Source organism: Nasonia vitripennis, chromosome 1 (assembly GCF_009193385.2).
Source record: "Nasonia vitripennis strain AsymCx chromosome 1, Nvit_psr_1.1, whole genome shotgun sequence".
In the NCBI taxonomy this organism is placed as follows: domain Eukaryota; kingdom Metazoa; phylum Arthropoda; class Insecta; order Hymenoptera; family Pteromalidae; genus Nasonia; species Nasonia vitripennis.
In genome coordinates this window covers 13434086-13459600 of record NC_045757.1, presented here as the reverse complement: position 1 = coordinate 13459600, position 25515 = coordinate 13434086, and the positions used below count along the sequence as shown (strand labels likewise).

Here is a 25515-nt window from a genome sequence, read left to right as displayed (position 1 = left end):
ACAATGCGACACGCAAACAATCGAGTTATGTGCAGCATTGCAGTTCTTTACCCAGTCCGAAGCACACACTCGCGCGAAAAAAGATGAGCGTTGAAACAGAGAATAGAATTTGTTAAACTTCCCCGTTTAACGCGCTGAATCATCTAAATTTCGAGCGGACAATGCAATTAAAAAGCAGTACCGTCAGCCGTCTCGGTTTATTTAAGAGTCTCACTGTAGGCGCTCGTACACTTACGCCTCCAACGTAAGCGCAAAACGTAAGTATAACATACAACACAAAGCGGCGCACAAGCACTCGGCACAGAAAAAAGCAGACACTTCGACGACAGCCCGAGAGAAAGAGAGAAAGCCGTCGTGTGTGTTTCGAAAATAGAAGGGATTCCCTGAAGAGAGCTCTTTATTATTATCCCAGTTAAAGTACGTATATAGCTAGCCAGATACCCATATAGTTATCCGCGCACCGAAGACGAAGAAGACCGACGATATACGTATATCCCCGGCGTCGTACGTGAGATAAAGAGGAAACGACATCGCGTCGGGCAAAGGAAAAAAAATGAAAGAGCAGAGAAAGAAGCAGCAGCACGAACTCATGCGTGTGTATGTATAAGTGATGCTCATACTTGGGTTGGGACGTGCGGCGCTCGCGTCGTCTAACCGTCCTCGGCCGTTACTACTGACGCCTGCGGAGATCCGCCGCTCTTTTGCATGTAGAGCTGACCGCACACGTCGCTTATACATATAGGCACAACCGGCCGACTCGGAGTTCTCGAGTGCGCGCTCGAAATATAAGGACGGAGAGAGAAGACACTGCCGCGGCGGCTATTATCGGTACACACCGACATACAGCCGTCGTGCATGCGAGCATAGCTGAGCGCGGGCTTTTTGAAAGCAGTCGTACGTGGCCTCGTTGGCCGAAATCTCTGCGATGCCTCTATACTTATACAGCGCGAAAAGAACCTATAACGCAAAGCGGAGAGCGTGCGGCGAGTTATGTACGCCTGGTATATATACATAGGAGAAGTCACGAGTACACGCGCACACAAGGCCGCTTGGCTTTATCGACGTTTCTTGTGCACGCACGGATGCATGAGCGCATAATCGCAGGCGTACCTCACTACACTCGGGAATGTTAGAGCGAGAAACGCATAGAGCGACACGGCGATACGGGAGCGAGAGGGACGATTAACCGCACATGCACGAAATATGAACGTGCGCTTTTTTCGCGCGCCTGTGTGCCACCGCGGGTATACGTGCGTCCGCGTGTGTATAGTCGCACAGAGATACGAGGTATAAGGAGAGAGAGAGAGAGAGAGAGAGAGAGAGAGAGAGAGAGAGATGCGGGCGACAAGGAGCGAGCTAGTTTGGCGGCGGCGGCAGCTCCGATTCGAGGCGATCCCGAGGCGCGTCGCGCGCGGCGTTCTTCGCCTCCTCCGCGCTCGCGTACGAGCAAGAGAAAGAAAGAGCGAGAACGAGAGAGAGAGAGAGAGAGAGAGAGAGAGAGAGAGAGAGAGAGAGAGAGAGAGAGAGAGAGAGAGAGAGAGAGAGCAGCAGCACAGCCCGCCGGCGAGGCAAGCTGCCGTGCATGTAGAATAACGAACGCTAGTCGTCGGCTCGCCTCGACTCTCTCGTGCGCGGATCGGATCTCGATTTCCGCGCTCTACAGTGCGACACTGCGCCAGAAGAAGAGGACACATCGTCGTCGACGCCGCCGCGTGGCAAAGTATCTTGACAGCGCGATTTTTCCTGGAGACGAGCCGACCCGCTAGCAGTAGACATGACGAGGAGACACGTGTGACCAGTGCCGACTGTGCGTTCGTACCAGTGCGTGTGTGCGAGTGCTGTACGTATAGCTATATAAATACGTATATAAAACATAGTGGACGCAAGTGCTGCAGGAGAGACAGAGAAAAGAGCGTCGGGCCATCCACGTGTGTCATGACGGACGCGCGTATAATTTTCTAGTACGTCGGTATGTAGGCTTTTGCTTCTATTTGCGTGTGTGCGTGTGCTCTGCCGTGCTCTCCGAGTGCTTCTGTATATAGAATCTGGGTCGAAATTTTCGCCGCCGCCTGCAGAACAGCTGATCGTCGCTTTTCCTCTGGTCCGACACGCTACTGTACTGTGATGTATCGTGCGAATCAAAAAGCTCTCCCTCACATAGCGAGCCGAGTTTGTTGGTAAATATTCAGGCGAAGGAAAGAAGAGCACTGAGCAGGGCATCACCTATTGTGCACGCGCTGCGCGAACCGTAGCCTGCAATTTTCGGATTACCGCTATGCAAACGTCGCGCGTAAAAGTGAGTCAAAGGCGCATTCCGCGAAGAGCCGATATTCACATATACATACCGCCGCGCAGCACTGATTCACTTCCTCCGATTATCAAACGGCAGAAAATCAGTTCCTCGTCCCGACTCGATGTCTTTCATTCTCGTATTTCGATGCTCGCTATACCAGGTGCGTGCACTGCTCGTCGCTTCCAGCAGACCGCGCGGAAATAAAACCGACTCAGTGACGCGTATGCGCAGCGTGATGTACGCGGAAATTATCAAAAATCCGCTGCTTTTACAGAGCTGATTCACCTGACGTAGACACGACGACGTTATACCACATTTTCGCGTTTCCTCGGCTCGCGCAACACCGAACTCTTGGATATTCGTGTCCGTCAATTTACCTGCAGTGCGCTGCGCACGTGTGCGTGATTCATGCACACCTTTACGCGAAAGAGCGTAATTCTAATGAGCGCGTAATCTTCATTCATGTTGCTCTGGAGATGCACACATGACCGTCACGTAAGTCGAGCTACTCTTTGAGAGATACACCTTCGCGCGTTGTTTACACCGGCTGATCGAGTTCTACACGGGGACACTGTGCTTTTGTATACAGCCGGACGACAGCGCACGGGATGTTCCGCGTGATAAGAAAAATGTGCCGCCGACGATTTTGTATCGCGCCTCTCGCCGCGTAATGGCTTTTTTAGCGTTTCTGCTTAGAGCTCGCCGCGATAGCAGGGACGACTCACGCGATTAACAGATGCGTTGAAGAATCGCGTCGAAAAATTTGTACACAAGTTTTTTTCTCCTTCTGCCTACAACAGCTTGACGAGATTGATTATTACGAGGAGGGATGATTGATTATGGTTTTATACACGCGGAGTCGCGCGCCGCAAAACAATGTATTGCACACACTGACATAATTTTTCCGATGCGTACGTCACGTTTAAATAAACCGCTGAGCTGGGTAAGCGTTAACAATAAAACCCGCATCGCGGCAGCGTTACGACTTTTGAGAAAACTTACATTCATGCCAAGCCTCCGCATTATCTACTTCACTTTGTTGCCCATCGGTCCGGCTTAAATATACTCATCTATTAATACTCGAATCGCGAGTGGCAGCCACCTCCCCTACTCCTCCTTCACTTTCATTAATAAAAATCCGAATAACCGCGCACAGTCGCCTCCGAAGTATCCAACTGCACATCCACCTTTGTTAGAGAGAAACAGAGAGAAAGAAAAGAGGATCCCGTGATCTCCTCTCGTGTGAATCATCATCGCAGCCGGCAAACGCAGCCTATATAATCGCTCAGGCGACAATAACGCGCTCGCCATCAAAGCGGTGGCTGATCGAGTCCAACGACTCGGACTGATGGAATTAAGCGTGGGCGTGAGGCTGCGGCGAAGAAAGACGCACGTGGCCGGAAGAATATTATGTACGAGCGCGGTATAGAGCGTGGTATAGACGGGAGCGAGGTCTAGCCTTCTAACTATGCAGGTCGGCGCGATTTCGGCTCTGGCGAAAAATTGGATTTCGAAAGGTTTTTCTGGCGGGAACCGGACAGCACTCTCTGATGGATTCTCGAAATAGCGCCTGCCGGCTGGGAAATAAATATTGTTTGTTAGACGGCCGCCCCGAAGATTGCATATTATCGCGAGAAGGAGAGAGCTTCGTATATTTTGGAGCTTTATCGATATCTTTGCTTTGCACGCGGCGGTATTGTGTGAGTGGTTGGGATTAAATGTGACGTTCTTTTTTTTTAATTTACGAGCATCTTCAGTCGCCATGAGATAACGTAGTTTTCGAGAACGAAATCTTGGCTTATCGAAACTCTTCATCTTGCGCGATTAATTTTCACGTTATAATTGTCCATTGGCCGACTAATGCAGTCACCGCAAAACGAAGCGTTGATGGCGCACGAAGTGACCGTCGCGGGCGATGATTCATCTCGATGCGGTGGATCTCTTTAATGAAACGTATCATTTTCAATTTCGGTTTTATAATACTCACACTAATCCGAAGACTGGCAGCTTCGTCCGATCTAAATTATACGGAAATTAAGCTAAAAACACGGGAGAGGACGCTTCAGGAATGCAGCGACTTAACTGACACTTTTCCGTCGCAGCGTTTGGGAAAATTTCTCGTTAGCTATTGCCCCGCGATAATTGGCTTTATAGTATTCAATCAGAACAACGGAGACGATGAACAATTTTTTTTCTCGAAAGTCGAGATAAAAGAATACTTTTGCAAAAGTTACGTCACCGTCCAATCAGTCGCTCGCTAACAAAGCCGTTTCTCACCTGTACGGAAAACTACGCGCTTGGTAAAAGGCTTTCTCGGCTCGAGGCTATACCACACGTATACCAGACAATTGTCAGCGACACCATAATTCAAAGTGGTTATAAGGGGACGGTGTGCAGCGGCCTATCGCGGACAAGTGCAGCATTATCATTCGCCGCGCGTATTGCCACTCTTGCGTCGCGCGACAAGTATTCGCACGTACACAGACCAGTCTGTTTTTGCGCGGCTTTCGTCGTTACGTTCCGATTTGTTTTACGAGCGATCGCCAGAAGAAAAACGTTGCGCGACGGGTGAACGAAAAAAAAAACGTAAACAGACGCGACTGCCGCTTTCTTTTTGTTGTTAGTCGGAGAGCTACGCTTCCTCAAGAAAAAAGGTGCGCTGATTATAAATCGTAATGATTGGCATGATTGTAACTGTAAAATTATCATACCTGCTGTCTGGATGAGATGTTGCTTCAATCGCTTTGTACGAAAACCTGTATTGTTTGCGAAAAATCGATTAACGCGAAAGCATTCGAGCATAAGATTGACGAGAGAAAAATATTTGATGCCGATAAGGCTACAACTATTCAGGCTTTTTCACCAAACATAATGATATATGCTCTTGTGTATTGTACAGCTTCACCTGCGTCCGAAGTGAATGTACGACACGCTCTTACAAGTCTCGTTTACACACTCGAATTCGCGCGATAATGGAAAAAATTAGCGCACATTATCGCGTCTTTATTTCTTAATGAGGCAGAACTGCGGCCGATTAGCAGTTGAAACTATATTGCTCACGTTCACTGCCCTTAAAAATCGACCTACCTGCGACGCGCATCGAGTGTGCGCAGCGACCGAGAAATTATATTATATCTCGAATTTTCAAGTTGCACCGCGCTTAAACACAATAGTGCACGTGTCGAGCTGGTGGAATTTGAATTTTACGAGTTTTAATTTATTCAACAAATTGAGCGCTTTACATAACAGAGTCGATTAGGCGAATTCAAACTGTTGATTGTTATTTAATAAGTGGGCAAATATAGATAAGATAATTATTATTCTTCAGATTCCTCGTAATCATAGATCGTGATTTTGATTTTCTAAGCTTTTATAAGAGAATCCGCGGTTGTACATCATTGTGCAAGCATAACTTCGCCATTTTTGTATATTTTATTGTAGCTATTATACGGTTATCATTTTTCTATTATTAAACAAGCCGATTAAATACAAAACGTCCTTGCACATTTCCATGGAAAAAAGAGCGTGTTCAAAACCGTCCATATATCACTTCCGAACGAGATATAAGGCAACAAAAGATAGTCTCTTTCTCCCTCCCCCTCATATTTTAACAATAACAAGACCGCGCCGCCGCGCAGCGTTACCCAAACTGTGTCGTAACAGGCCATCATCGTCGAGAACCTTGCTGATTGCGGAGAAAAACATAATCTTTACGGAATCTCACACTCGCACACACACCCGCATAATCGCCTTGCACACCGATAACGATTCAGTACCCTGATAAGCTCTAGAGCGAATGCAACAGCAGCAGCCTCGTGCCTTTGGCCTTTATCGAACGACTCGGCTTTTTTTCGTATAATCGTTCCTTCGCGCGCGTGATAACCCAGTGACGCCGATTGTCACGATGAAAGTGCAATAATAGTGGTGCATATATGCGCGTCCTTGAATCAGCTGTCGAGTAGCGATGATCGTCGATGCGCCGAGAGAGATCGTCGTGGATTTCGATACTGCTACTGTCGAGGTGTTTTTGCATTTTCGCGCTTATGAGATCGTTACCGCGAGAAGTTGTCATTAAGTTTCGCTTCGTTTCGCTTACGAGTGTGACGTCAATAAGTACAGGTGGCCGTTAATTACTTGTAATGCGACACAAAATCATATCAACGCGGGCTTTTATGCAGATTCGCGAGTGTTTAGCAAGCTGTGCGATAATTGCACGCTCGATTAGGCGCGAGAACGGCGTCGAAAATCTGTTGTTTAATCATCTTTTATTTTCGTTTAAGAATAGATTGTATGCGATCATGCAGACGCAAAATCATTAATCGCGTGTGTTCTAAAATTATCCGAAATTCATTGAAAAGCCATTTGCTCTGGAAGCAGTTGCATCCTCGAGTCATCACATCAGAAACCAGCGTTTTCATAGACGCACTAATAATAAGTAATGTCGCGAAAAAATTGCTCGTAACCCCCGCTCGCTCTTCGCGCCGATCGATCGGCCATATAGCGCGTAATTGCTCGATTAAATCGATCGAGAGTATCGATGACCAATGAGTCAGCCAAAGCTTCAGCATCTCGCACTTCCCTATTCTCAATCGAGCATCGTCGACTGGTGTTTGCAGAGCTTTGCGCGTTTATATCGGCACTTGTCTTTTCGTAAACAAACTGCAGCGCGCGACGTCGATCAGGATAAACAGATCAATCCATTATGCAATTCGCCGACGACAAAGCACCGCCGATCTTTCACTTCGCTTCGCTCGAGCTTTACACAATTGTCGAGGTATTGTAATAATCGAGTCCCTGCTTCTCCTCTACGGGCGTTGAAGGAAACGCTCGTCTCCGCTGTTTGCACTGGTCTTACGCCGTGCTCGGCTCATTCTGCTTAACCCACATATATTACAGACGGCGCATCATCCTTTAGCTCTTGCATTTCCACGAATATAAGTGTATAAGTTTTATCTGAGCGTGCTGTGCTACGTATAGTAGAATAAATATTGTCCATGTAAACGCACTGCGTGTAATATAACGTGTATATTCGCGTGGTATTCACGAAAGACCTTCTCTCTCTCTCTCTCTCTGTTTCACGCAAGCCTAGGTCACGACGACGCGTCATGCGAAGATGGAGCCGATTTGCGCGCCGAGCGATAAGGAAGAGCCGCCGGTAACGATGAGTCCCGACGTCGTCGTCGATCCTCCTGTCGTCGTCGCGACGTCGCCAACGCCTCCGAGCAGCCGCAACAGCAGCAGCAGTAGCAGCTCTTTATCCTCGCCCTCGCCGCCATCGTCGCCGTCCCCGCCACTCACGATGGTCCACGTCAAGCCCAAGAGTCCGGCCGTCAACGGCGTGCTTGCCAAACCCAGCCCCGAGTCTACCCCTGCTACTCAGAATTTACAGAACGCTGTGATCGCCCAGAATGTGCATAACGAGAAGAGCGCGCTGCCCCTCACGAGGATACCCGTCCCCGTGCCCGTGATCAAGACAAACTGTCACTTGAGGAAGATGAGCACCATGATGGAGGAGGACAGCTCCGACGATCTGGACAACGACTGCCCGAACAGGTATGTGCTGGATGCAGGTATATTACGCGGTGTTTGGAAACTTTCAGTGAGAGATAAATAGTGCATTTATCAGGTCTTGGATATTCTTTTTAGAAGCTATATAATCTCCTACTTGAGCAATATAGTAGACGATATTATAGTGCCGAGTCAAGGTAATCGTGTCAGTGTCTTTTCATATCGTCGCTCGCATTCGATTGTAGCTTTGAAGCATTGACTGTGCATTTTTACGCTAATTGATATCTAATAGATTGCTCAAAGTGAAAAATCGTGTCTTTATCGCGACAATTAATCGCGCGTTTTAAATTAAAAATAGGAGACGCCGAAATCGTACGCTTTAGTCCATTAAGATCTAGATCGGGGCACGGAAGAGTAAAAAATCTTGTCTCCTCGAGTGACTTCAATGACTCTCGAGTGCTATGGCATTTTCGCATGATCCGAAACGAGTCATTCACCTGAGAATTTCGACGTTGACCCAAAACAGCGCCCGCAGCGTAGCAAGCAGCCACGCGGACAACGACTCGGACTCGACGTACGAGGAGCGCGGTCGTCTCCTTTCGGCAGACTCGGCCTCGACCTCGCCGACCACGAGGACGACCCACCAGCTGTCAAGTCGAGGCAGCAGTCGGCGCAACAGTCCGACGGTGAACAAGCGCTCGGCCTGCAGCAGCCTCCACGACAGCGCGGACAGCTTCCACGAGAAGTCCCCGCTGCGCCGACCTCCCACAGCCACGGCGAACGGCCACCACCGCGAGCTCCGGCCTCTCGAATGGTACACGAGCCACCGACGTGGGACTACCCCGGCCGAGCCCGTCTCCTCGAGGCACTGCAGCCGACATCCCAGCATGCGCTCGCTCAAGTCCAGCTCGGCCAGCGACGAGCATCAGCACTCGATCCAGCTAATGCAGCAGCAGCACTACTGCCACCCGGTAAATGATGACGACGCTCTCGTATTGCGATAGAACAGAGCAGTAGAGTATAGAGTGACGACTGACTGCGGCCGGTTGGTTGGTTGGTTCGTTGGTTAGTGTACGCGACGCGCAGCTGCCTGTAGTGTCGCTCGTCTCTCTCTCTCTCTCTCTCTCTCTCTCTCTCTCTCTCTCTCTCTCTCTCTCTCGTGCGTTAGAGCTAGCTTGGGCTCTCTCTCTCTCTCTCTCGTGCGTTAGAGCTAGCTTGGGCTCTCTCTCTCTCTCTCTCTCTCTCTCTCTCTCTCTCTCTCTCTCGTGCGTTAGAGCTAGCTTGGGCTATGTGTGTGCCCGCGGTCGCTGTTGCAGCCCGATAGCGCGATAGGATAGACGTCGGTCATGCTGCTGTTCTCCGAGCCCCGTGTGCTGCGTGAATTGTAGACCGGTGAGCAGAGCAGTCGTTCGTAGTGCGCAACGCTTGTTTTCTCTTTGAATTATATCCTCGAGCTTTTCGCGTTCTATCGTCAGGCCGTCCAAAGTGCGCTGTACACGGGATCTTAGACTATCTACCGCTTCTTATCGGTGTATTTTTAATAAGATAAAAGTAGTCGTCGCTGGAAATACTTCGATTCGAGAGTGAAGATTGCAATAGTTCGACGAGCTTCGCGAAATCGCTCGCGTGTGGTGATTTGAATTTGGCGCCTCTCGGTGTGTCTATCATTTTTTTTTTTGCTTTTGACGGACAGCCGCGAAGACGCACGCGCATCCATCACTACGGTTTTGACTACGTCGGCGGGACTTGGCACTTCTCGCGCATAAATTCGATAAGGGCGATAATTTCGCGATCGAAACACTTTACACGCTTCATCGAATGAAAAGTTCGTCAACTATATTTCCAAAGCTCGAGTTTCAGAAATACAGCGCTCGCGATGTGAATTTCGAAAATAACTCTTACTGCTCGAATTCTGTGATAAGTATAGAGAACGTAAAGCATATTCTTTATTACCCATATCTCGTGCGCGCACGACTCACAAAATGAGCCACTTTTCACTTGTTCGCGAGGATAGTCACAGCTGCGTAAATCGTTCGGAAACTATTGAACTCACTTGATTCTTTCCGGAGCAGCACCAGCAGCAGGCTCAGCAGCTGTACCCGGTGAACGCGTGCAACAGCTGGGGCTCGATCCTGTTCCCGGAAAACGGCAGCGTGAACATGGCGGCACGAGTTTACCCGCCGGATTCCGTGTCGATACGCTCTCTGGCATCGATCGGGATGGGCTCGTCTGACGGCAGAAAGCTCACCATCCGGAGGGTACCAACCTCGCCCTCCGAGCTCCTCAACATGGTCCATCCACCTACGTGAGTTTATCTTGACTAAACACAGCGTTACCTAAGTCGCGCCGCTCGAGGATGTGCGACTTTTTTCTCCGCTTCTTCCTCGTTTTCGCACCTGATTATAGACTCCGCGTCTAATGGCAGTGTAAAAATGTTGCGTGAGCTTTCCTAGGCGCCTGTGTGCTCGAAGAAGTATTTTTGTTCACTCCTCGCTCGGCGATCTTTGATGATTTCTTCTTACGCTTTGCTCCGCTAATGACGAAAACGCCAAACGAAAATGTGCTCGAGCGGCTGCATCGAGAAGAAAATCGAGGTTTCGTAACGAGAGACGCCAAATTGCGCGCGTAAAATTCGATTATCGCGACGACGCTGTGTACTACGATAGTTTACGTGACGTGCAACGGGCGTTTTAAAAATACAAACGCTCGGTGACGCGCGCGCTTGTATCCTCTCGGAGATTTTTCAGCCAAAATATAGCAGCTTACGTGACGGATTGCGTAAACTTTGTTAATCAGTTAAAAAGAAAAAATCTGTGAAAAATTCGTTTTTCTTGAAATACCGTGCAGGCTGTCGACTCTCGAACAAACAGGAATCAAGCGCCACGTGCTTCTCCGTGTACTCATCACACACTCTCTCTCTCTCTCTCTCTCGCAATTTCCACAATGCTTTTTTCTCCTCTCTTCTATACTCGGTACCAACAGCCTCTCGCTCACTCTTCGCCCAACATACACTCGACGAGAGTGTAATATATATCGTAGACGCGCGTGTGTGCTCTAGATCTTACGTGATTCCACCGGACTCGAAGTGACGAGCGAGTGGTACACATCGCGGGTCAGTGTCCGGTAGCGATGCTTATAAAGCCACGTTGTTCGCCTCATCCTCTTTTTCCAACGCGAGGAAAGGTGAAGGAACTTTGTCGCTTCCGCGTGACCTTGAAGACACGATCTCTTTTTTTCCATTTATTATTGAAACGTGGTTTCGATCAGATATCGGATCGATCGCACAGATGTAAATTGCCTCGTGGGAGTGGGCGAATCGGACGCCCATCACGTGCACGCTGATTGATGACAAGCAAAGATGTGATATTTGCATATAGAGAGATTGGCGAAGGTTGTAGCTGCAAATTTTTTCGTCCAATCGTCGAGTGACAAGGTTATCGTTGTGGCTCATTTTAGAAAGTTGGACTATCGTATTATTTAGTCTACGGCGTAACGTTAAAAAGTAATCCGAAGTGTCGGAAATAGAGGAATGGAAAATTTCTCGATCCGTCTGTATTGGTCTTGGACGTAGAAACCGCCTATAAAAATCGCGGCAGCATATAAGGTTGCCCAAAACGTTGAATAATTTCACGCGACTTTATCGGGAATTATACCCGTTATCGAGTAAATATTGTCTTCTTCCGCGTATAAATATCCGTCTGGCTGACGACCAATGTTTTGATTGAAATCCACGCAAACGCTGATGGATCGAATTAGACCTCTATACTTTTTGCTTGAAAAATGAAAGAAATCCGGCTATATATAAGCGAATACACAGAAGAGCGCAACGTGTCCTCCAAAGCAAACACCGTTAAAAATAAAAGAATTGCACAAAGGCTACACGGAATTAGGCGTCTCAGTTTTGGCGCACGCGCTCATTTTGAAAAGCAGCTGAGCAGATTTCGACATCCTTTGTCTTTTGGCGCCACGAGCTCTTGTATAAACGAAAATTCTGAGTAACAGCTGTTCGGCTCTCTCTCTCTCTCTCTCTCTCACTCTCTCTCTCTCTCTCTCTCTCTCTCTCTCTCTCTCTCTCTATCTATCTTCCTCTGTGTACGTAGCAACGACAAACTTCACGGACATTCGTCTTATAAATCACGACCTAACATAAAGCGATGATCCACCTGTCAAGACTTTGGATTCTTTTTCCAACACCTGCTTTTTTGTATCGCACCAGCTAATCGTGCACCTCCTCCATTTGTGGAAAGTTTCAGTGCCGACCGACAATGATTCTGTTGATACAAAAGTTTCTTTTCTATTTTCATTTTTCCAAAGCCAATATTTGTACGGTCGTACCATGAAGCCAGTTTATTTTGTTTTGCGTGTTTTACTCTCTCGTTAATCTGAATGAAAAATGATTTACGTTTATCACGCGAGCCGCCATAATGTTATTCCACATTTATTTATATTATCATCTTGTTTTATAAATAGACGGCGAGTGTTTCTTTTCGAATTTCCTCGTAACGTTCACACAGCCACTTTAATCCACGCGACGAATTTATTTACCAGAACTGCAAAAATATCTCGGTTGAAAAATATTTACAATAGTTTCGAAACTCATCTCGCTACACACGTTCGACCGGCGATTATTAACGGTAATTTCTCGAGCAAATTGCGAGGCGCGCGTGCTATTGTTTAGGACTGCATCGCCGAGTAAATCCCGTCTTTTTTTATCCCGCGCTAAGTGCAATCATACACGAACGGGCACCGGTTTAGTCGAGAATTTTGTGTGCCGTGTGACGTAGTTCTCGCGTATTTCCCCGCACTGCTGTCCGTGGCAATTTATTTCGTTAATATGGGGGTATTTTTCGCTGCTGGTGGGCGTATACTAGCTGTTTTCTTCGAGTTTCATCTTTATAAAGCTTTGTCATCGTGGGTATAGTAGAAACCTCATATTAAAGCTCGGGATGCCCAAGAGCAGCTGCACTCGGTCGTTCGGTGTTCTCCGGAGAACTGGTGTAGCGAAGTGATTTTTTTTCTTCAACACTTCTTGTGCGTCGTTGCGTAAACATGAGCAGAAAAATACTGTATTCTAAAATTTTGAATACTATTATAAGTTTTCTCAACCATCTGCATGATAATATGGTTTAGACTCGAAGTCATTCGGCGATCACGTTAAGAAAAATAAAAAATTTCGTGCATTTCCAAAAACTCTCAACAGAGTAAAAACAAAGATTTCAACCGCAAAACTCGTCTCAAGAACGTTCAAAAAAATGACCGAGCAGTGTATCCTCTGAAATCGTGGCGTCTCCCTCGACAACACGTTCATCCTCGTCGAAGAATCAAAAAGTGTTCTCCTAAACCAACACAAAAGATATCCTTCGATTCGCAGATTTCTGCGAATCGATTAGATCCATCGAAAAGTCAACTGTGGAATTCCCGGACTAATTTATCTGGCTCTTTCTCATACACATAAGATGAAGTCCAAAGTCCTTGGCACGCGCTTCCTTATTCGCGCCCCGCGGATTCAGCGCTCCAGCGTCACAACGTAAGTATAATACAGTGGCGTATCGCGCGACGACGAGTGTCTTATAGAAGCCGACACGGTTTGCGCAATTGCGCGACACGCGATTCGTACGCAGCGGATGGAGTCGTTTCTCGCCGCGTCCGAGACGCCTCTGTAGCCGCGAATTTTCGAGCTGGCTTTCTGGGTCGCCGCTTTTGTTGCGAGTTCGCCCATTCAAGCGGCTTTTCAAATGCGCAGCTTCTCTGTCGTATGCCCGAACATCCAACGACACTGAGAGCAGTGTCGATTTCATATGCGGCAGGAGCAGCCTAGAATCATCGGATTAATCGATAATTCATGCAAGCTGCTCGGCCTACAAATCATACATAATTCCTGTATCGCGATAACCTGCAATTATAGTCGGCTCATAAAAAGTTCATCCATATCCGCTAACTGTTGCATCCCAAATCTTCCGCATATAGTATTTAGATCGAGGAGAAAAAACTGCTATTAATATGAGGGAAACATTGTTTGTATGAGAGCAGTCCGGTGGAGGACGACATGTCGACGTGCACGAGCTTCGACGACGGCGACGCCGAGGACCCGGGCGAGTATCGACAGCCAAGGCGACCACACTGGGAGAACAAGGTACAGTTCGTCCTCGCCTGCATCGGATACTCGGTTGGACTCGGCAATGTTTGGAGGTTTCCTTATCTGTGTTACAAGAGCGGAGGAGGTGAGAGGCTGCATTTTTTATTTTATTATTCTTGTCATTCAATTCGCGCGAAGATGACGCGCGAGTATGGCGCGCGGAGAATTTCGATCGTTTTACGCGGCTCGTTTAATATATAGTTGTGGGAATCGATGCAAATGGTTAGGTGTTAAAGTATCCCCGGACACTCGCGCGGGTCGTTGCAATGCGAAATCGTAAAAAGAAGATAAAGACCTACGTCAAAGCCGAACTATTTTGTTCGATGACTTTGGCGGAGGCTCCGCTTGCGTCAGTCCGGGCAAAAAAATATTACACGTTAACTTTGCAAATGTAATTTACTTTGATTATGCAAATGGATTATCAAAGCGAACACGTCGTTTTCTTCTATTTTCATCCGATATCATATGAAAACGAGGTATTCATCGTTAACTTCTCATCACTTTGTCCATGAAACATCAAAATTCGATTTACTCTGGCGCATCAAAAATAGATTATTACAGGCTGTAGATCTCAAAAATGATCTCTCTAGAATTCGCCCTATATCACCGCGAAAGAGGAGGACGACGACGACATTACGCAAATTCGAGGATGTCATCGAGAGTCAAGGGCGCCAGTTTAATGTGTCTCGCGCGAAGGATCGTTCAATTTGTCCCCGACTGGGGACAGGTGACGACTGCACGGCTTAATGGCTTTCGCACTTGCATAGTGTGCTTTTTCCAGCGCGATCTGGTTTTTTCAACAGCACCTGGGGCTTTTATCGCTGCTCTTATACGGGCCAAACATTTAAGTCGTACTTCATAATCCAATTAAAAATTGATACTGTACTCTCTTACGTAAAAAGAAGCATAATCATCAAAATCAACAAACAGCCGTCAAACAAAGTTTAAAGCTCGACTTAAGTGCTGGCAATGGCAAATCGCCGGCTTTGTTTACAGAGCGTCCGGAACGACGTTAGAGTGCATTATCGCGCTCGCTCGCGAGAACAATTGCTCTCGCAGACTACTCGGACTAGAGCCGAGAGAGCATGGATGTGCTTTAACGACGGCGCGGCAGATTTCATTACTCGTCTGGACAGGAGGAATAATTGATAAATTCAAATTTCCGGCGCGGGATTATACAACGATACAGTTCCCTCGAGCTTCGCTCGAGTCGCTATATACACTGGTGCAGCAGCGGCCGACCGGCGGAGTAATTCGATCAGACAAGTTACCCGCGCGCCATTATTGCGCAAGCTCTAATGGCTCGGATCTTTCGCGTATACGTAAATCGGCTCTGCAGAAACGCTGCGCTCAGAAGATGCCATTGTCATCGTAGGCCTATTGTAACCGCGTTTGCTGATGCTGTTAAACGGATTGCTTGCGCGAATCGGATTTATTTCACGAGAGTCGTGTAGACTGAAAAATATCAGAAACGAGATCGAATTATCGCATGGTCGTTGTGAAAAAACTGGAAAACACAGAATCGTCTTCCTGTCGTTACGCCAAACCGCGAGGCATTTTTTCGGAATCGACCGCAGAGCCTCGATCGCATTACCGCGCGCGCTCGCGCGGCTCTAATAAAACGGCGCGTGGAAACGCAATCGAGTAAACAACCGCGAATCACGTACACTTGTCTCCTAATTGAGCATGAAAAAAGTCGCTGTGAGGACATAATCCAATATCCCGAAATCGATTGCGCAACCCCGAAAAGTCCGTGTCTCAAATCCTCGACATCCTGCCTCTTGTTAGAAGACAGCGAGAGAAAAAATCCTCGCGTACGCGTTTAATTAATCTGCCCGTAGCTGACGCGCGTTACGTATTATATGAAATCTCGACTATATTCCCCGACACCCAACACTTCTCAGACGCGCGCGTCCGTACGGAAATCCAAGCGTTGGCTAATCGGCGCCAATTTTTCATCCTCGAGAGCCGGAATCCGGATTAGCTGCGCTGCCGCGCCGTTTATCCGCGGAAGGCCGTGCATATAGCCGCCAGGGTCATGCATCAAGTTCCAAGTGCATCAGCGGCGGGGGTAACTCGAGTAGCTGCTGGATTTCGCGTGTGCGTAACGAGATTTTAATGGGAGTAGGAGAGAAGCACTTCCGACGAGGCTGCCCTTGCAGCCGATAATTAACCGGGGCGGTCCTTCTGCTTATCAGCGATTGGCCTTCCTCGCGCTGCTGAATGAAAGGAAGGGGGAATCGTTGCCTGGGTATGTGTGTGGAGGACTCGTCGTTACTGTTCTTTTTCGAAGTTTTTACAATTGATTTGGGCGCGTCGGGGGTACCGGTTTCTCGAATTTGAAAGTCAGATTTCGCGATTCTGCTGTGTGACATAGCCCTCGGCTGAGAAAGTTCGCGACGTCGTTGTAACGCGATATGGGCCTGTATCAAGGTCTGGTAATATCTATGACACAGATAGATAAATTTCATCGATGGACTCGTGTGTAATCGCCTAATAGTCTTAGCATTGCAGCAATAGCTTATAGCGTTTGTTTACCTCGCGAACATGCATCATAGCTCAACTATAAAGACGTATTATAAACAAATACATCGCGGCAGCAGCTGATCACTCGCGTACCTGACGTTAAGACGTACACCCAGAGAAAATTTATCGCAAACTAAGGCCGGCGCGCTATAAACAAAGGTGACGTAGCAGCAGCAGCAGGAAAGTCTGGATGATCGCAATAAATTCGATGCAGCGATGACAGCCGAGAGCATAGCGCCAGATGACGAGAGTAAACACGGAGAGCAGGCTCTTATCGCTAGGCGGTTATACCGCCATGAAAGATCAGGCGTCTCTGACGTGAGACCAAATATTTGAGACCTTATCTGAGGCATCGTGTACAGGGTCTTTGTGCGACTCGTCAGCTTTCGTCACCTTTGTTTTCGCGCGCATGACAATAACGAGAGCTGGAGGTTGCGGCTATGGCTTATTGTTTTGTTTTCTTTTTCTTCTTGCAGGCGTATTCCTAATACCTTACTTTTTAATACTCATCGTGTGCGGCGTGCCCTTGCTCTACATGGAGCTGAGCATCGGGCAGTTCACGCGCCGCGGACCCATCGGCGCCCTCGGACAGATCTGTCCTCTGTTCAAAGGTACGGCACAGCTGCGTATAGCTTCAGTAGTCGCATGCATTAGTCGCTCGTCATTGAAAGAATTGGACTGAGCGAAGTTCAAAGCGAGCATTGCCATGCTGCAAGGCAATTATAGACGTCAATTAATCGTCATGTTCACCTGCTTAGGAGCGGGCCTGTCGTCGGTCGTCATATCGTTCCTGATGTCAACTTACCACAACGTCATAATTGCCTACGCGATCTACTACTTCTTCACGGGCTGCAAGCCCATACAGCCGTGGTCGAGGTGCCGGAACAAGTGGAACTCGCCGGACTGCTGGTCGGCCGACGTCATGACCAACAACAACAACACTCGGCCGAAGCACCCGAAAATACCCTCGGCTGAGTTTTTTGAGTAAAGATCAAAGCTAATCTCCACCTTGTCTCTTTCTCTCTTTCACACATACACGCAGTCATCCCCATCTCTCTTAACGGTCACCACTTGAATTCGCGAGATTTATAAAAGGTCTCTCTGTCTGTTCTGTTCTCGTGGTTGCTTGTACCGTCTCGTGGTGGTCCATTAGCAACAAAGTGCTGCAGATAAGCTCGGGGATCGAGGAGCCCGGGATGTTGAGGTGGGAGCTTGCGGCCTGCCTGATAAGCGCTTGGGTGATCGTGTACTTCTCCATATGGAAGTCGATAAAGTCGTCGGCGCGCGTCAGGTACCTCACGGCAACACTCCCATTCCTATTAATATTCATCTTTCTCACCCGGTCCCTCACCCTCGAAGGTGCTGACAAGGGCCTCCAGTTCTTCTTTCGGCCGGACTGGCAACTGCTCAAAGACGCCAAGGTAAATATCATCGTCTATAAATCTCTCTCTCTCTCTCTCTATCTCTCTCCCGTTCTTCTATGCAAAAGATCCTACAAATGCATACACTGCACTGCACGCGTTTCGCATACAATGTGTGCAGCGTGTGCATGATCGCGCAGCAGCAGCAGCTCATCGCACGCGGAAAGCACGATGTCGCTGATTTGCGACGGCCCATTATCTCGTTAAACTCTGCACGATATTCCTGATCTCAAACTGCGCCCGAATGGAGGTCGTGCTGTGAAATGCAGCCTGTCGTTTCGCGACGCACATGCGCTCTATATAAATGTATATTATGTGCTGAAACCATACGAATTGCGCGCGTAATTAGTCGTTTTCCAATTCAATCGATCCAACCAGCAGCCGAAAGCGTGCAATTTGCTGGCGTTGTCTGATATGCCTCTACTCTTGTGTTTTTCCATCTCTCTTTCTCCCCTCTATGCAGTTCTCGTCCTTATATAATTTGCGCACGAGCGCAGCGGGCTACCGGTTATTGTACTCTCTTGATAACAAAAGAAATTCAAGGAAGGAAATAACCTTGGACTTTTTTTTTGCATTTTAGTCGAAATCAAACGCGCAAATTTGCCAAACTATCGAAATATGACGCACGAGGTTTTCGCGTTGCGCAACGAAAATACGAGTGCGGCTCGTGCGTATATCGACTTCCGATCTAATACGTATACTTATGTCATGTCTAAAAGAGCCTCAATTTTTGCAGGTCTGGGTTAACGCAGCCGCGCAGATCTTCAATTCCGTGGGCATAGCCTTCGGGTCGATGATCTGCTTCGCGAGCTACAACAAGTTCCACAACAACATCCTCATAGACACAGTGGCTGTGTCGCTGATCAACGCCTGCAGCTGTCTGCTCGTCGGCATATTCGCCTTCGCCACGATCGGCAACATCGCCGTCGAACAGAACATGACCGTACCGGAAGTCCTCAGCGATGGTACGTTTGCTCCTCTAGCAGTACAGTGTATACAATATCATGACACGCGCTGCAGGCTTTGTTGTTTATGTATTATCACGCGCGCAGCGGCACGTAGATTACGGCGGATTGGATAATCTTGGTGACAAAGTATTTGCATGATGCGGTTCCGGAATCATACTCGCATACACGTGAGTCGCGGGAGCATTGACGTTTACTAAGAGACGTACACGTATGTACACGAGGTATCGAGAGAGAATTAATGCAAAGATAAAGTCGGCCGCGAATTTAACGAGCGTGTGTCTTGGCGACAGCGATACTCATCGAGTTTTATCGATGTTATCCACAGATCTGCTTCTCCCGATGCTTTAAAGATAACGTATAACTTCCGTTTAAGGACCCGGTCTGGTATTCGTGGTTTATCCACAGGCTTTGGCCAAAATGCCATGGCCACAGATGTGGGCAATGCTCTTCTTCTTTATGCTGGTCTGCTTGTCACTTAACAGCCAGGTTTGTGTTCGAGTATCTTTTATTTTACGTAGACCTTGGCAATGCGATGTCGTAACCTCGGCTCTGTTTAATGTTTCAGTTCGCGATAGTCGAGGTAGTGGTCACGTCCATACAGGACGGCTTTCCTAAATGGGTGAAGAAACACCTCCTGTGTCACGAGATGTTAGTTCTGCTAGTGTGTATAGTTTCCTTCTTGTTCGGTTTGCCGAACATAACACAGGTAAGTCGAAGCTCTGAAATTAATACGTTATTAACAATAAATTTTTTTGCTAATTTCAAATTCCACGTTAATTTTCAGGGTGGCATCTACTTCTTCCAGCTGATAGACCACTACGCCGCCTCGATATCCATAATGTTCCTGGCGTTCTTCGAAGTCATCGCCATCTCGTGGTTCTACGGCGTGCGTCGATTGTGCAGCAACGTGAAGGAGATGACTGGCCGCGTGCCGTCGATATATTTTCGCTTCTGCTGGCTCGTAGCGTCTCCTCTCCTGATAATGGTACGTAATTCCGCCGCGACGATAGAATGTCGCACGATCAGCGGAATCTTACCAGCTCCACGTCTTACCATACAAGACTCACACTACTTATCAGTCGTGAATGTTTTATTATGCATCACTTTTCTCGGCAAGTTTTCCTCTGACGACTCGTTGCTGCGTAAGCGTGATTATCGTTTTCAGCTAAGCTATATATTTTTGTTTCCATTGAAATCAAGAGTTATTATACGTGCGACGTGAAAGTTTTGAAGCATCGCAGTTTAAATACGTGTGAAAACGTATATTCCAACAGGGCAAATTACGCCCTAAAAACTTGAGATAACGAGTAGAGCAATATAACGATCGGCGGCCGCCCTATAATTAATTTCTGATTTACGATAAAGCATTGCGTGGCTCTATACTCTCGAATGCTCGTTGTGTTCCACAATGGTGGGTGCTAATTAAGCGTGTCGTCGTCGCAGCGACGTGTTAAACGCGCACGTGCGTGACGTAACGGCATCCAGGACATGCAATTACAATCTCTTTTACCGCACAATGCATGTACGCATTTTAGTTCCTGGCCGCCTGTATACATATGGACACGCGAAACTGTGTATGCTGTCTACACGCAATGCGCATAATGATCGGTTATTGATGAATGCGACGGCCGTTTGATTGACCTGCGTATCTGTGTTTTATACAGAGAATGTTGTAAACATTTATTTTCTTTTCATACCAACGGGTCTTTCACCTCGTTCGAATCCTGATCTCGTCATAGATTCCAAAAACTCAGAGACAAAGGACCAGGCTAACGACTTTGATTATTCGCAGGCGGTGTGGGTGTTCAGCCTCATCGATTACGAGCCACCTCACTACACGAGATCGGACGGCAAATACACGTACCCTTGGTGGGCGGAGGCCATCGGCTGGGGTATCGCCTCGCTTTCACTAGTCTGCATTCCCGCCTTCGCCATCTACGTTTTCGTACAAGCGGAAGGGACCACTTTTACCGAAGTGAGTATGCGTGCTTGGTGTAATTATCGTAGGGCAAAGGACACGCTGGGCAAAGAACCGTTTGATTTACTGTGTGAAGGATCCAAGAGTTTCATCAAAATGATAGATTACAGTACAAACAATGAGTGCTTTTGTAATTTGTTCGACGTTCAGTACTATGGCTCGAACGTTTAATTAATTATCATCTTTTGCCAAGCTACTTCAAGTGGATGATTCCGAGACGGATAAGTCCACATGGTGGATTGATTCATCGAGTGGATTGTTACAACGTACAACTTATCAAAAAAAAAAAAAAAAAAAAAAAAAACCAGAAAAAATTTGCCTGCTGACTGTACCAACTAACCTCATAACAGCACTTTAGCCATCCTCTTCGCCAAAATATTCATCAACAAAAGCCTCTCGTGTCGCCGCATAACGACCGAGTCCCGTTCCTCATTACAATCGCAGTCGCCTCGACTCGACCGGCCACTCAATTACGGCACTCTGCCCACACCTTATACTTCAAAAATTCTCTGCATTGTATAACGCCGTCTTAAAATGATTTGTTTTTCTCTTCCCGCAGAAACTGCGAAACTCAATAAAGCCGGACTTCGAGGCGTGCGAGATCTGCGGCCAGGAGTACTGTACCGAGCCGTCGCATAGTAATGAGGACGACGTTCTCAAGGAGCCGCTCCACGAGATGAACAACGTCATTAAGGTGAAATCTACAACTAATTAAATTAGAAACGTAGATAAACCTATTTGGTACGTATCGGCACAGAAAATTCATTCATCGAATTGATTACAGGTGGTGCAGACGTACCAACCGCCGAAAGTACAGCCCTGAGTCGAGACGAAAGCTCGGCTATAGAAGGACCTTTCCTCTCTCTCTTACTCTCTCTATCACTCTCTTTGCGAAGATCGGAGCCGAGCTGAAGCATCCCGTCGCTGGATTCTCGCAACTACTTTCCACAAAAGATCTGCGAGGAATTGCCTTCACGCGGCACCCGATGAGCTCCGAGAGCCTAGCAAGATTAATGAAAATAAACGTAGATTTCCTCGTTTACTCACGAGGAGATCGGCGACGACGAGCTGATTATTTCAGTTACATAAATTTTACTTCTTTATTCCTTAGACATTCCGATTGTCAGCTTTAACGTCGCCCGTACGCGATTTTAAGAGTAAACGAAGCGACTCACGCGCTATAGATCGATGAGATAATTTAATTACTTAGGTTTGTTGAACGACTATGTTGACGATGATGGTGATGATATGCGTGGATACGCGAGAGATCGAAGAACGAAATACCAAGTGTTTTCTTCTTGTGAACAAAATACAGTTTTTGTCTGAATGAATTTACTGCTGCAATTATTGTTATTATAAATCTCGAGATACTCTGTACCTTGTAAATGAAGATTAGCGAGATACAGACATATCATTGGAATCAAGTGTTCATTATATAATTGAAGAAAAAATCATTAAAAAAACTTTATTTTTTCAATAAAAAAAGTACTAAAGAATTTGATTATCAAACGACGGCGCCAATGGCCAATTTTATAGGCTCTTACTAAACCGAGCAAATTACATCCTCCAAGAAAATTAATTAGATAATCAAGAGTGTCAAAAGTTCATCGTCAATAGGTGCGAGAATAGCGCGGTAAATGGAAAGTCAAACAAACAAATCTCCCAGGATTTGCATAACTCATCGTGTACCTAATGCTGCGAGCTCAAGTAGCTGAACGGCGAAGGAAAACGAGAAGAACTTGCACAGGCGGCGACATACAAAACGAGTCGTCGTCGTCATCGGGTCCCAATCGGGCGATAAATCAGCGGCGTCAACCAACTTGGGATGCAACTTGTTTTATTTCATATGAATATACAATTACAGTACCATGCGCTGTGTCATAGGTTATATATCTGTATAAAAGAAAGTGTAGATAAAGCTACCGCTCGTTATACGCCTGTATTTTTTTCTGCTTTTCGCGCTCGTATTGAGCGAATGCTTCGCAATAATATTCACGCTCATCTATGTCATATATACTCATAGAGTGCGCGTATATGTACTATATGTTATATTATACGTTGATATTTTTATCGAGTAATGCACAGTGATACATATATGCGTAGAGTAAAATATACGATACAAAAATAGAGTAATATACATCTGCAATATATATTAATTATAAGTACATTTTTATAGTTTCGGTAATAAAATATAATGTATAAAGTAGTATGTACAAAGTTTTGAATAGACAAGCGGGAGTATAAGTAATAAGTATGTAGATAAAGTGAGTTTTGACGCAAGTCCGTTGACGTTGGCCAGTGAAGTTAAAAGCTTGATCAATAATTGATTTCCATTTTTTCCGTCCCGTGTTATTATTGGTGCGCGTAAAGAAAAAAAAAGTGAGAAAAGTGTTAGTCAATCTTCATGCAGTAACTACAAAGTTTACAAAATTCTTCGGGAAGTTATAATTAGAAAGTGAGGATGAATAAATAAACGAGCTAATAGAACTTTTGCTTTTAGCTTTTTTTTTTGTTTACTTTTTTGAGTGATTACGCAGGCTAAGTGCTTTCATAATGGCTGCTTAAAGAATTTTCTGAGAATATTATGTACCCGCCACACATGCTCATTTTATAGTGTTAGATACTAACACTATGCGTATAGAAATCACTTCGTAAAAAAAGAATGCTTTAAGAGTTGATTGTGTCTAAATAGTAGAATAGATTTATCAGGTGGATAATTTGTAGAAAATCGACCATGCAAATGTTCACATATATTTATTTAGAATAATTGATTCTCAATCACTGGTATATGAACCACCGTATACAAGAGTCTATCCGACATTCGTATCCGCGCTTCTTTGCACTGTCTTCCCGCGACGCACATATAGTAATCCAACTTCACATGGCCCATTTTCCAACCTCACTGAATTTGTACCGGACCAGGTCTCGACGACACTTAAAAAAAATCACTCTCCGGAAAATTTCGAACGCAACGTCCAACAGGAATAAAATAAAAGTAAGAAGAAGCAGCAATTAGTGTATATAGATGACTGTGAGATCGGGTTATCGAGTACGTCAATGATACTCGTGTAACCGAATTTCCGCGCGCGATCGACCAATCCAATCCAGCGAAGATCGCGTCTCTCGACATTCACGACGATCCATTAAGCAGATCGAGGATCGAGCTTACGCCTTCTCGCCGTCCTGCTCGGGATGTGCGGCGTTCCATTCGAGCGCCCTTTGGATGGCCTCAGGAATGGGTGGTGGCGTCGGCAGATGAGCGCCCTGGGGCTGGAAGCCGTTCTCGTCGGCGATGTAAGTCATGGCGATGTCGACGCCGTCGTCACCCTTGTAGCTAAAGGCGCCCTGGGCCTGCATAGCCTCGTTCTCCGAGCCAGCGTTTTTCACCTGGCCCTCTTCGTTAGCCTTGATGCCGTTGCCCGATTCGTAGGCCCACTTGTACGAGCCGTCGGGATTAGGTCCCTCCTGCGTTTGGCTCACGATCGGAATCACCTGCGGATCCGCTGGCGCTGCTGCGGCGCAGGCTACGAAGAGGATCAGGGATAACTGGAAAATAATAATGAAGCATGTAATCAGTAACTGTACAGTAATCGAAAAAAAATTATTCACGAATAGCATTGAAATCCAAATGACAAAAGCGATAGATTTAATTTTCTCGAATAAAGCTCTAAAGCTTGAACGCAAAAACTTAAATGTTGGAATAAAAATCCGACTGCCTTCGATGGTATGAAAATTGCGGAATAGGTTTAATCAATCAAAATTCACGACATAAGGCGCTTTATACGTATTCATGTGTCAATAGAAACATACGGAATATGTTAAAATAGTGTTTTACTAGGTACGTAATGAATCTGCTTGCAAATGCACAGATACATTATAACCACACTATCTATTCGTGAACTTTGACAGGGTATTTCTCAACCTTCCCATAGCTTAAAAGGAAATAAATCTCCCATTCGATGTGAATCCGTTAATCTTGCGAAACACGCTTAGCAACAGGTGGAATGTACTCTGGCAGACGGTACGGATTTTCGGATATTTAAATGAAATTGTAAAAAGCTAATAAAAAAAGGGGCAAAAGTAAATGAAAATCGAATTTTTCAATCGAAAAAGCCTCAAATCTACAAAGTGTACATTCGAAACCACTAAAATTCACTCTACGATCTTTCAAGCTCTTATACTCAACACCATTTACGAAAAAAGCACTCTCGAATGAAGAAGCGCGCACTGAGATACGTCACAGGAAAACTCAAAATGTTATAAAAACAAGAAGAAAGCGACGCGTCGCTTACCAGTGCTGCGTTCATCCTGCTGCTGCTGCGCGAGATGGTCTGTCTGTCTATCTGCACTCTGACACGAAAAGTAAAAGAAGGCCCGGCGACGGCGCAAAGTCAATAGATGTTTTGCTCACAATCGAAGCCCAGCAGCCGTGTGCTGCCTTATATATACCCGCCGGCGCAGCGGCCCCGCTGGTCCTGCCTCCTTCCCCCCTGAGGTGCATCTCTCGTCTCTCTCTCTCTCTCCCCTGCTCCTTCTCTCTCTATCTCTTTTTCTATCGCTTCTTCTATAGCGGGGGAGAGAAGATCAGGAGCCTATCGCCGCGGCGTCGCATGAAGCGCCGATATGTGCACTTCGTGGCTGCTGTACAAAGGAGCACAGCGCACGGGCCGCTCGTTATGTAAATT

General features: G+C 46.7%; 2 protein-coding genes across 9 annotated transcripts; one reads left to right on the top strand and one right to left on the bottom strand.

Annotated features, from left to right (window-relative positions):
- Positions 1 to 817: 817 nt before the first annotated feature.
- On the top strand, positions 818 to 22764 carry LOC100115303 (sodium- and chloride-dependent GABA transporter ine). 8 transcript variants are annotated; one of them, XM_032602332.1, is made up of 15 exons: positions 818 to 1961; positions 7383 to 7846; positions 8328 to 8772; positions 9874 to 10106; positions 13832 to 14022; positions 16940 to 17074; positions 17222 to 17447; positions 17617 to 17884; positions 18621 to 18849; positions 19226 to 19338; positions 19418 to 19558; positions 19637 to 19837; positions 20645 to 20827; positions 21390 to 21524; positions 21615 to 22764. In XM_032602332.1, exons 2-15 carry the CDS (start codon positions 7407 to 7409, stop codon positions 21651 to 21653), a joined length of 2979 nt encoding a protein of 992 aa, XP_032458223.1. In that variant the 5' UTR covers positions 818 to 1961; positions 7383 to 7406; the 3' UTR covers positions 21654 to 22764. The 8 variants fall into 8 exon arrangements, with proteins under 8 accessions (XP_032458223.1, XP_008208842.1, XP_032458222.1 ...); XM_008210620.4 differs by having other exon boundaries at positions 818 to 1969; XM_032602331.1 differs by having other exon boundaries at positions 818 to 1969; positions 7378 to 7846.
- Positions 22655 to 25225, bottom strand: CPR16 (cuticular protein RR-1 family member 16). The gene is given in 2 exon segments (NM_001167839.1): positions 22655 to 24376; positions 25123 to 25225. Coding segments are annotated over 2 exon segments (396 nt in total). The 5' UTR covers positions 25138 to 25225; the 3' UTR covers positions 22655 to 23995.
- Positions 25226 to 25515: the final 290 nt, after the last annotated feature.

Excerpts from the sequence above, each read along its gene's own strand:
- LOC100115303 (XM_032602332.1), top strand. The coding sequence starts at position 7,407 with ATGGAGCCGATTTGCGCGCCGAGCGATAAGGAAGAGCCGCCGGTAACG. Across the intron at positions 10,107-13,831 it reads AACATGGTCCATCCACCTAC|TCCGGTGGAGGACGACATGT; the intron begins GTGAGTTTATCT and ends GTATGAGAGCAG. Across the intron at positions 17,448-17,616 it reads CCCTCGGCTGAGTTTTTTGA|CAACAAAGTGCTGCAGATAA; the intron begins GTAAAGATCAAA and ends GTGGTCCATTAG.